This window comes from Acyrthosiphon pisum, chromosome X (genome assembly GCF_005508785.2).
Source record: "Acyrthosiphon pisum isolate AL4f chromosome X, pea_aphid_22Mar2018_4r6ur, whole genome shotgun sequence".
NCBI lineage: Eukaryota > Metazoa > Arthropoda > Insecta > Hemiptera > Aphididae > Acyrthosiphon > Acyrthosiphon pisum.
The window spans coordinates 88,047,691-88,061,040 of NC_042493.1; the positions used below are offsets into that span (position 1 = coordinate 88,047,691).

A 13,350-nucleotide genomic window follows, 5' to 3' on the forward strand; every position below is an offset into this window, starting at 1 on the left:
AAATGTAAATATCCAATTTTTAAATTGAATGATAAAAATAGAGTTGACGATTTAAATATAATTTATGTAACTTAGAGCCCAATATTTACATTTTTATAATAAATTAAAATAAATAAAGTTATTTATTCTTTAAAAGGGGGGCGATGGTGGTGTGATGAGGCAATATTCTAGTATCAGATTAAAATATTTATTAATTTGTATAATACTTTATTTTAATCGTTAATTTAGTCGGTCTAGAAATTATAAATTTACAAATTTAAATCTAATGGTACAGAAGGAGTTAAAATTGACAGATCAAGATAATCATTATAATTAGCTAATTTAAATTTAGAAATAAATATAATAACCCGTTTTAGACAAAATAAATATTTTAATTATGGTGTATAAAAAATGCTAATATAAACATCCAATAAAATTTTCATGTGTCTACAGTTATTCGTTTTTGAATTACAATAAAATAACAAAACCACTACACGAAAAATTGAGTGAACATCCAATACTGTAAAAAGATGAACTTCAAACGCTCATATAAATGTAATTTGAATTTCTTGTAAACATTTTGTTTTTTTTGGTAAAGGTAGACAAACTTATGAGGAATCTTGAATTACATTTTCAAATCTTAGATTAAAAAAATTTTTTTATGAATTTCTAACTCAGAATAATTTGCAAATTTTTGTCATTTTTACATATTTTATCAATATTTGAACTTAAAATGCTTATAAAAAAAATTGTAACTGTGGATTTTTAAATTTTTTATCGGCCTTTAAGATAATATACTAGGAGCCTTCCATTACAATTTTAAGCTTTCTTAACGAACAAATAAAATTTGATTGATATTTATAGAAAAAAAAATAGAAACTGAAAATATTAACAGTTTACAGTAGAAATTAGTGTTGATTTATTATCGGTTGCTATTGGTTATTTGGACAGATCAGGTATAAGGTTGCATCAAATCGAATTATTGAACATTGCCTACCAGTAGGTGAAAGAGTTTCCCTTTGTCCACGATCCGACGTAGTCAGATTGCCTACCAGGGTGGCTGAGTTGCTCTTATGCAGTAAAATACACCCTTAAATAGTTAAACAATCATAATTTTTTTAAGAGTTGCACTATTTTACGGGCAATGTAGTGCATGGGTTCTGCTATAAAAATATATTTACCATTAATACCTCTAGAAACATTTTCATACGTTTTCATTAACCGTTTTTCATATATTTACTTGCCTATCACATAAAACGATAAAGTTTGAATAAAAAATTATCAGTGTCCGAAGGCAAAATAAACAACCAATCACGGGCGGAGCTGTGACGGGTCAGCTAGTATATTGTATTATTAACATTTAGAAATATTAAAACAACGGTATGTGTAGCAATAATCAATAAATAAAGCATTTAAAATGTAAAAAAGGCAAAAAATAGTATTTAATTTATATAATAAGGCAATTCATAAATAATAAATAAAATACAAAATAAAAAAGTGAGCTTTATGGCTATTCCAAATACTCGATAAGACGATATCGGTAAATATTGCGAAGAATAAAACCCATTTGTAGTGATAATACGTAAGCTGTGTATAAATTTATAAAATCAACTGAAAATTAAACACAAAAAAGGCATTTATAAGTACAAAAGGGAAAAAAAGGCAAAAAGGAAATTTTTGTAATCTATAATCGGTGTTCGATTTGGAAACACGTTGTTGTCGTAAGCCGTTATCCGAGCTGCAGCGATAACAAGAATATTGGCGAGTTATTTATTGTAATTTTTTATATACCTACCTTATAGGTACATCGGGCCGTAACACGTTTGGGCACAAAACGATATTTTTACCTGAGATTTGATAAAACGATTGGGAACACACGTTTAGGTACCTACACTTTTTTCAGACCCCAGTAATCAATATAACGTTTGGGTAACATAATATTTTTGAAATAATACTACGTTTGGGTACCAACGTTTATATGTTATATTTTAGATTCTGAACGAAGTGATGAATGTATTGATTTTACAATGATGTGTGTTTTTTTTTTGTGTCTGACGACAACTTTTGGAGCAGTAAAAATGCTTCGATTTTCAAAAGTTGTACCTTTTCTGAAAGGAAAGTGAATCTAGTTGGTACTTTGGGGGGTCAAAAGTGAAAATTTCCCAATACTTTTCAAAAGCGGCAGGAAAAACCTTAAAAAAATAACGGAAAAACGCGAATTTTTACGCAAAACCAATTTTTGACAAAAACGAAAACTTAATTTTACTGTAACTCAAAAAATAATTATTGTAAGCACTTGAAATTTGCAACAGATGTTTATATTAGCGTTGTCTATACAGGGTTAAATTTTCAAAGTAGAAAACTTTGAAAATTTAATACAAGGTTTCTTATAAGTTGTTCTCACAGTGATAAAAAAAAAATCCAAAATCGTTAGTCACAATTTTTTATTTATAGCATTTAAAGTTCAAATTTATACGAAATATGTCAAATTGCGAAAATTTGCAAGTAATTTAGTGGTTGAAAAATCGTAAAAATTTTTTCTTTTATAACTAAGTTTTTAAAATTTGGTACAAGGTTCTCCATAAGTTTTTCTTTAAAAATAATATATCCTAGACTGACAAATCATCTCCGTTCAGAATCGTTTTTCGTATACAATGATATAATATCATTGGATTCAAATTTAATTCCATCCATTACAGTAACCCACTTGTAACCTACTGTACAGCAGAGCGACATCCACGACTTACCCGCCTTTTTTACTTTTATACTTTTAAATTTTGTTTTTTAGAGACTATTAGCGTTACCCAGGAGACACCGCGAGGAGGTTGGCTCTTAATAGTCTCTCAAAAATGTGCATTATTTTATTTTTTATTATTAATATTTTAATTATTTTATTTTGTCATATTATATTAAAATATTTGGTCATTCATTACAAAAATTCTATTAAAATCTTATTTTATTTTTTTACTCATCTATATTTATTTTTTTTTCGGACAAAAAGTGGACCGATGTCATATAGATAATTCCTTATATTGTTGTCAACTTTAAACTCACTGTATTTTTTTAAAATATACTCAACATTATCTGAATTATTAGAAGGTAATTGATATTAATTGGTTTGGAGTTAAAGTATAAAGTATACCACTATTGTATATCACGTGTTTATAAGATTTACCCAAACGTGTCTTGTATACCCAAACGCAAAGGTGGGCATTAACTAGTTAAAAAATTAAAGTTAAGTTAAAAAGTTAATTTTTTTTAAACTTTTTAACTTAGCTAGTTAGTTCATTTTCTAATCAACTTATGAACTTAACTAGTTTAATTTACAGTTGAAATAACTTAGATTTTCTCAGTTGACTTTAAAAAAATCCATCAAGTTAAAAACATTTTGAAATTTTTTGTTTATACGTAAATATTACTAAATCAGTATAAAATAAAAATAATCCAATACAAAAACACTAACATTTCTGCTCTTTTTCTTGATAACATAATTTTGTGTATATTAATATATTTTATTAAATTGTAAATTATCTATTATGCGAGTTGCGAGTTGCAATTATATATGTTTTTAATAAAATTAATAATTTTAAATTACAAATTGACAATCGTTATGTTTTAATGTTATATTATAACTTATAATATATATGAAGGCCATGTACCTACTCATCTTCACGTATAATGGCATTCAATTGCTATACAATATAAAAAAATATATTTGTTAAATTATTAATTTGAGATGAGTATAGTTTGAATTAGTGAATAATAGTCAAGTAAAAGTAAAAGGGTATACAGTTTACATCATGATAAAAGTTCAATAAAATTGTTTTTTATAACTAATAGATTAGAAATTAGAAAGACACAATCACTCTTTATGTGATTTACATACTATTACTAATTAAAAAAAAAAATAGATTAACTTTTTTTAAACTGAGTTAAGCTGATATTTTTTTCTATATTAACTTTCAACTTATCGAGTTAAATTTATAATTTGTTATCTGTTAACTTTTAACTTATCGATCTTGTGTCCTCTTAACTTAACTTAACTTAAGTTAATTATTTTCATTAACTTGCCTACCTTTGCCCAAACGTTCTTTGATTTACCAGGTAAAACTATAAAATACCTTTTATTTTGTGTCCAAACGTTGTGTCTATTTGTACCCAAACGTGTTGGCTTTTGGGTCAATGTGACCAAACGTTCAGCGCCCGTACATCGTACATAATTTATTTATTTATTTATTAATTTAACGGGCGAGCCCAATTACAATAGTATGTGGAATATAAAATAGTATGTACATAATGGTTATTGTGGAATATAAAATAGTATAAATATATATATAATGATTGTTGTGGAGGTACAAAAATATTTTAAGTGAATAAATTTCTAAGATATAAATTAAATGAACTCACAGAATAACAAATAAAAAGATCGACATTAAAATTATTTACATGTTGCATACATCTAATTAAGGGGGCGTTCTTACCATATAAAGTGCGCTGGAATGGCACATAAAAGGTGTCTGTCTGTCTAGTTGAATGACCAGGAACTAGAAATGATATATTTGACAAAAGATCAGGACAGTAAATATATCCATTTAATAGTTTAAATATAAAGCTAATATCATTTTTAATCCTTCTGTTTTGAAGAGTATCAATGTTTAGATATAGTAACAATGGTTCATATGAAGTGTGAGGCAAACGTTTAATATTACACTTGATGGATATAAGTCTCAAGAAACGATTTTGAATCGCCTCAATAGAATAAATTGGACCTAGTGTGTATGGAGACCATATTATTGAATTATAATCAAAAATTGATCTAACTAGAGCGCAGTAAAGTGATTTTAGTGCTAAAGGATTATCAAAATTATTACAACTACGCATTATAAAGCCAAGCATTGATGACGCTCTATTCTGAATATGGACATGGTGATCATTGAATGAAAGAGAGGAGTCAAGATATATACCTAAATCTTTAACTAGATTAACTCGTTCTAGTTCAATACCATTTAAAAAGTATTTGTTTAATATAGACACACGCTTTCTAGTGAAAGTTATAATTTTACATTTTGAAACATTCAAGTATAATTTATTATTATCACACCAATTACTTATGTTATCAAGATCATATTGAAGCTGTTTAGAGTCTAGTGGAGTTTTTATAATACGGAAGAGTTTAGCGTCATCAGCAAATAGCAGTATATTTGAGTTGATATTACTAATATCATTAATATAAATATTAAAAAGAAGAGGAGCTAAATGAGATCCCTGAGGAACCCCAGAGGTGACATTGTAAATATAAGAATTATAATTTTTAAATTTCACGTACTGCTTACGGCCAGATAGGAAAGAGACTAGCCAATAATAGAATGGATTGCGGAGACCGGATTGGAATAATTTTTTGATGAGAATACTATGATCTATCTGGTCAAAGGCCTTAGCAAAATCAGTGTATATTACATCTACTTGGCAATTTGATTTAAATGCATTTAAAATAAAATGTTGTAAAACCAAGAGATTAGTAGTAGTGGATCTACTTGACATAAAACCATGCTGCTCGTTTATAATAAAATTTTTAAAGAGCGGACTAATCTTCTTGTATACGATACCCTCGAATATTTTAGGAATAATTGATATAATGGAGACAGGTCTATAGTTAATTACATGGTTAATATCTCCACTTTTATAAACCGGAGAGACATATGATATTTTCCATTGGTCCGGAAAGACTCCAATAGCAAGAGACCGATTGAATATCATCAATAAGGGAGTTGATAAAACAAATTTACATTGCATAAAAAAATGTGTTAGAAATATTATCTGGACCAGAACAAGTACTATAATTGATTTCATTGAGCTCATTATAAACATCGCTAATAGCCAGAGTGCATGAATTTAAATCAACAGAAGGAATACTTGTATTGTAATAATCAACAATACTTTCTGTAACTGACGGCATATTTAAGACACTGGAAAAATGCTGAGCAAAGCAATTAGTAATGTCATTACCACCGGAAATATTTTCATTATTGTAATACATAGAGTTTGGGAGTGAAAGAGTAGAACGTTTGCTATTAACATATTTCCAAAATAACTTAGGATTACTAGTAATAGAATTTTGAGTTTTTTGGATAAAAATATTATAATCAATTTTATTTTGAGCCTTACAGCATGCACGTAAATTAGAAAATTTGTTGTAATTATATGAATTAGGTGATTGTTTATATGTTTTATGAGCAATTTTTTTTATCAAGAATTAATTTCTTTAAAGAACTACTGAACCAGTGAGGGTGCTTTTTTAAATATACAGTTTTAACCGGGCAATAGGCATTAATTATTTTAAAAACGTTTTCATAAAATATATTTACTGTATCATTAATATCTAGACCATTGAATATGCCATTCCAGTCCAACGAAGCAAGATTTGATCTAATACTATTATAATCACAATTGACAAAATCGTACATTTGTTCATTATATTCTAAGTACTTAAATGGTAAAATAGGTAATTCAACTGATAGTGCTGGATGGTACATAGAATCTAATGGTAATAACGTGTGAATCTCGTTAATTACATTAATATCAAATACGTTAGAAAAAATAAGATCAAGTAACGAACCAGAGCGATTATATATCAAATTAAATTGCATTAAATTTAGATAAGACAAATGCGCTAACACATTAGATTCGAGAGAACCGGCACGAACACCTGAAGCGACAATTGAACCATTTACAGATTGCCAACTAATATTTGGTAGATTATAATCACCAAAAATTAAAAATTTCGAATGACAGTTATTATTTAACAAAACATCAATAGCATTAAAGTGTATGTCGTAAACATTAATATCAGAAGCAGGGGGGATATAAACAGCACCTATAACTAAAGATAAAGATTTTTCACTAATTTGTATAAATAATTGCTCAACTGAGTTGTCCAAGATAGGAAGACGACGGCACGAGAACTGGTTCTTGACTGCAATCAGCACTCCACCACCTCTTGTAATAACATCACGAGTACTGCAACGATCACATCGAAAAATAGTGTAACGGTGACAAAGTCCAAGTTCCGCGTTGATTACATTGTCAGATAACCAGGTTTCAGTAATTATAATAATATCATAATTGCATAGAGAGACATTACGAGTAAACATATCCAATTTAGTATTAATACCTCGAATGTTCTGATAGTAGATGGAAATTTTATTAACTAATGTTGGGCTCGCTGACCGTTTTTTGAAATGGTCGGGAAATTATTGACGAACTTGATAAATATATCGGATTCACCAGCATCTTTGCGTGTTTTAAGTTCAGTGGCAACCGAGGAGTATAACTTACGCTGTTGTAATGTTTGGTCAGATGAAACCCGAACAGTTTTAAATTTATCAACATTTGAAAGTTGCCGTTTAACTTTTAAAATTTGAAAAACATCAGACGGTGACGGCATAACAATCCGAATAGGACGAGGCTTACTCGAAGGCTTTCCCAAACGATGAACAGACAGAGGTTTGGTAGATATGCCGATAATATTAAACATCTCGTCAATAAGTGAAACGTCGTTGTTATGGACATCATTAGATGTTGAGAGATCTGGCAAGTTAAACAATATAATGTTACGAGATCTGGATTGACGGTCCATAAATTCTGAGAAAAGTTTTTCTTGATCGGTAGAGTGGGTATTGCTTTGAGATTGTTCGACGGATGATAGCTTAGATTCAAGATGCTCAATTCTAGATTTCAATGACTTATTTTCTTCCATTACCGAGGTAATTTGATTGGAAAGTAAGTCAAACTTGGAATCAAATGAAGACAGTTTTATTTCTTGTGACTTAATAGACTCACGGCATGAATTAAGTGATAATATGATTTTATTCTGCGAGCTTTTTAAATCGTTGAACATAATAATAAGTTTATTAAATTTATCATCACTATCAGACGGCGAAGAAACCGACATAATTAGCGTTGAAAATTAATGATAATACAAAGGGCACCACGATAACGGACACTAAAACGAACAACACAACCGTCTAGTACCACGGACTATAGTCGACTATGACTATAATATAGCATAGGTTATAGCATAGGTTATAGCCAGTGGCGCAACTAGACTTGATATAAATATTGTGATGGAACTATTTATACTCTCTAAACTTTTCTGGTATAAATCTCTGATATTTCAGCTAAATTCAATTGGAAAGTTTATTCCAAATTTCAAGCTTGAACGCTGTTTGTAGTTTTTGAGAAGTAGAGATGACTAAGTGAGTGGTATTTGGCTTGTTTATATAATATTATTTTCTGACTGTTGTTGCAATTGCCATGATAACCAAACGATAACAAAGATGAAATTAATATTATAAAATTAAAGTCTAACGTTGTAGTGCCTAATAACTAGCAACTGATAATTGATATCAATTCATTGCCTTAGCAACCTTGTTAAGGGACCTGCTCATGTTTCGTTAATAAGGGTCAATATTTAGGCAATATGCAATTTCGTTGCCGTCGTCAATGATGATTAGTGTGAGTGTGATTGTGTGTGGGTACCGCAGTGAGTAACGTATTATTTTAATACAACGCAAAAAATTATATTTCCATATTATATACAATTTATTTACAGCAACTACGGACAAATAAATAAAAATCAACAATATAATATATCAACACGTCTTGTAAATCAAAATATTATGTAGGTACTGATGGGTATTTATGTTAGAAATTAAGAAACCTATAACTATACTTTATTTGTATAATATATAGGTCTCAGAAAAAATATTAAATTTTAAAGAAGCGAGACAATTTTTTTTATATTATAATATTATTCTTATATATTACATTTTAATGGGGTATATAAATAGTATCGCAATAATGAGCTCAGCTTAGTTTTTATTATTTATACAATTAAATAACATGTACCTACTCTACCCGTGGGTTTTATCTGTAATTATATGAATATTTCATAGCAAATTTATATGATATAATATTAAACATAATTTAATATGTTATTATTGGGTTGTTTGACTTTTAGTGTAACTTTTCAGATCTTACTTATTTCAATCATAATATCGTGATACAGTGAACGGTAATTTTAAAAATGATTTCAGCCCAGAAATAAACCATTAATAGGTGTAAACTAAGTAGTACCTAATTGTAATACGAAAATCATAAAATGACGTATTATTGTGTTAATTGACAATGTATTCATATATTTATAAGTAATCATTAAATATTCTATGATTCTATAATACAACTGTTTTAGGTTCAGATTTCAGATGATATTATATCTACTTATTAAATCTATAATACCAACACTTCATATTATGAAGTGAAACGTGTATACAAATTGTCATGTTGACTGTTAGGCTCTTAGCTATTGATTTCTATAAAAGTATTCATCATCAATCAATAAGACTTCAACTAAAATAATTTTTTATTATTCACTCATTATAGCTTAATATTATCGTCATATCAAAACAGATATACGAAAAAAATATTTATTTTCTCTCCTTTAAAAGAAACAGAAAACTCAAGTTTATTATATTCAATAAAATTTCACATTCTAATTAGGTAGGTATTGTTAACTTCAAAATTTACTATTAATTATTAATTTATAATATATTTATAATTTAAATTACCAACGTTAGGGAATAAAACGTAAAAATATTTTTACATTATCAAAGAACCTTTGTACTAACATCTCGTATAATTATAATTATCGTTCAATTTCCATACATACTATTATATCATAAAACTGTGTAAAAATAGATCGATGATTATTCTGTACCTACTCATTGTATAATTTATGTGTGTTGACCGAGTCTGGTTTTTATTTTGTTTCTGTTTTTAAAAAGAATTTATAGTTTAAACCAACCACGTCTGTGTTGGGAAAAGATGAATTTATGACTTATGTTTTGTTTTCTCGTCCAGTGTGGATCCGATTTTATACATTTAATAACATACTTAAAAACCGTATTATTTACGTAGTGCATGGGTACCATACTCCCATGTTAAAGAACGTTTGTGTACCTAGGTCCTAGGTACTTTATGTTTTTGTATTTTGTAATATTCAAAACTAATGTATAAGTATATTTTAAAATACACAATTTGACTATTTTGGGATTTTAATTACTTGATTCTTCTTTTACATACACTTGTTTGGTATTTTTGTAATTTGTTGATATGCAACATAAACCTACATTTACAACAATATTCGAATTTGGTCAAATACCCTACAAAGGGCAAGTATAATAATATTATGAACATTTAAAAGTAGGATGAATAATATTGTGATCGATTAATTTAAATAAACAACGATTACGAACAACCTACACGTTTTCCTATTAGGATAATGTACGACATATAATCAATAATATGTTATCTATAATAAAAACACCTAATTTATATGTATTAGAATACAAAGGGTTAGCCTGATAGAGTAAAACAGAGAAATGTTATTAAAAATTGGTATAAATACCTAATGTATGCAATTTAATTAAAGTAGGTATATATCAATACATAATTTGTATTTTGTAATAATACACGCATACACATTTACTGATGTTATAATACGCATACATTTTTTTTGATAGGTGAGCCCATTAACTCAAACCTTTTTTTTTTAAGAGAAATATTGATAATAATGAACAAATAATCCCAAAAAGATTAGAATAATAGATTGTATATTATATAGGTAATCAGTATAGGTGAGCTCTACTGAGAAATATAAAATTAACGAGATAACAACCGATGGTCATTGTTAATTTATTGAAGTAAGCATTATTATGTATAAAATACGAACACGCGTGTGAATAATATTATAAATATACAACTGCAGTAAATAAAGTTTAAGTGAAAAATATTATGGTATATGAAAAAAGGTCAAAGACAAACAACAACCAATGGATCAAAATCCTATTATTTTGGACGCATGTTTTTCGCATTACGTGTAATTTATAAAATATAATATAAATATATAATATAGTAATATTAAACTCGTTTAAACTATTAAAAATGATTTTATTAGATTTAATAAATACGTATAATTATATGTAAGGAATATCAATGGGAGTGTGTGCCATTGAATAAAACTAATTATTAATATAAACATTTTTAAACTATATAGTACAATATAATAAATATTAACAATAATATTATCTACGAAATAACTATTGAACCAATAAACAAAGCTATGAAAATTGGACTGAACAAGCTTCGAGATAATTATAACTATAACGATATGTAAACATAATACATAATACTTATTATAATTATTATCATTTATAATCAATGCTATTACATCTTAGCAAAAACAATGCAGATTGACAAGATAATTTTGAATTAATAAATTTTAATTAAAACATAATATTATGTTGTACTACGACTTATATAACATAGAAAATCATTTCAAATTGGTTAAATTTAACTATAAACTGTATTGTAGTTCTGCCAAATATGCAGTTGTTACTTTATATTATATATTACAATATGCATGTTAATTGTAAAATATACAATACACAAGTCACAATAATAATAATAATAATAAATTGTTTACAATATTATGTCATTATACAATAGATAATTCGCTAATATAATAATAATAAAAAAAAACATGGTATTACAATCGTTTTCCGCCAAAACCTAAAATAAATCATACATAATATTATAGTTGTTTAAATAAATAATATATATGAAGTAGGCAAAAGTTATATTTGTATTTGTTTATTCATTTAACGTTCACTTGTTCTTGTGAATTGTTTAGTTATTATGTTGTATTACGTGTAAGATTAAAATGATTACAAATTGTAGTGATAGGTAAGATTCTAAATTGATATGGATATAAACAATATATAGGTTAGAACATTATATGCGAAGTATTGTTTTAATTTTTGATATTGTTTGATATTGTTGATATTGTTTCAAAATCCATTATTTTTGTGTTTTTTAAACTTAAATAAATGTTTATAGTTCCGATATCGAAAAAATGATCTCCCTTAATTATAGTTCTAGATCAACGCCTGGTTATAAATATAATATATTTTTAATTGTGTATCACACAAAGAGTGATTGACGAAGGATGCATTATGGAAATTTTGATTTTTTGGAACTTTAAAGTCACATGAGATTTAGAACTCGTATGATGATATAATGATATATGACTATATAGTGATATACGTGATATTACCGTTTACGTTAACCATCGCCTCGAAAGATTTTCGTCCAAGATAATTGGACGCCACGCACTTATATTTACCGCCGTCCGTTCTTTCCACTTTTGATATAATCAATGTATTGTTTTGAAATACCTGCAGTAATTAGTTTACTATGGATTAATATTTGCATATCAATATATACAATATATTTTAACAGTACAGTAAAAAAAGAACCAGGGAAGTAGCTCTGCTGAAAATATGTTGTTAATAGCCAAGAAGTAACGAGTGTTTTTCATAATATAATATTATATTTCATTGTATTATGGATAATGGATATACATACGTAAAATTCAAATTCAATGTAAAATCATTGAATAAACTAATAAACATTGTTTGTTATTTTTAACTTTATTTTCAAATAAAAAAAAAATGTGTTTATTTATGTATTTACGATATTTTTAGATCGCTATAAGAACGACTTCCCTGGAACCTTGTATTAAAAAGTAAAACAATTTCAATCAGCATTCTTAGGAATCCAGTTGTATGTTAAGTACTGTAGTAGGTACCAAGTGGGTCACTCTAAGGGATTGTATTAAATTTGTATTCAATGATATAATATTGTTGTATAAGAAAAACGATTCTGAGCGAAGACGGTCAGTCTGTCTATGATATTACTAAATACATTTGATGATATGATTGAGAATAAAGTAATTAATATATAACCTATATAAAAGGAACTCTGTTTTAAATTTTCAATCTTTAGATATAAATGTATACAAAATCATTTTTAATTTGTTAATTTGATAAATATTGTCAAAAATCGAACATTAAATGCTTATAAAAAAAACTGTGACTAAGGATTTTTAATATTTTTAAACTGCTATTGTTAAAATATATCAGGAGTCTTGTATTATATTTTCACGCTTTTTTGCCTAACAGATAAAACTTTTTGATATTCATAGAAAAAAAAATAAAAAAATTTAAATTTGAAATTGTCCGTAAACAGCTTCAAACGCTCATAAAATTTTAATTTGGTTTGCTTGTTGATTTTTTTTTTTGTATTAAAATAATTTTGACATTTTCGTGAATTTTACGTATTTTTACTTTTGACACTAGTTATTATTAATGGTAATCAAATTGTTTCTATACTTATACAGTTCAAGGGAGACATTCATAGTGGGTTTTTTTCCTAGATTCATTATAGGTTGAGGAGCAGATGTATAGTTGCATC

At 27.1% G+C, this 13,350-nt stretch overlaps 1 protein-coding gene across 14 annotated transcripts in view; it reads right to left on the bottom strand.

Annotated features, from left to right (window-relative positions):
• Window positions 1–11,548: 11,548 nt before the first annotated feature.
• Window positions 11,549–13,350, bottom strand: part of LOC100574507 (insulin-like growth factor-binding protein complex acid labile subunit) — a 15,950-nt gene continuing 14,148 nt past the window's right edge. For all 14 annotated transcript variants that reach the window (XM_029490967.1, XM_029490955.1, XM_016801977.2 and 11 more), the window contains 2 exons: window positions 12,152–12,272; window positions 11,549–11,607 (listed from right to left, as the gene is read on the bottom strand). In XM_029490967.1, coding sequence (XP_029346827.1) covers window positions 11,585–11,607; window positions 12,152–12,272 — 144 coding nt within the window. In that variant the 3' untranslated portion in view covers window positions 11,549–11,584. The remainder of the gene's footprint in view (window positions 11,608–12,151; window positions 12,273–13,350) is intronic.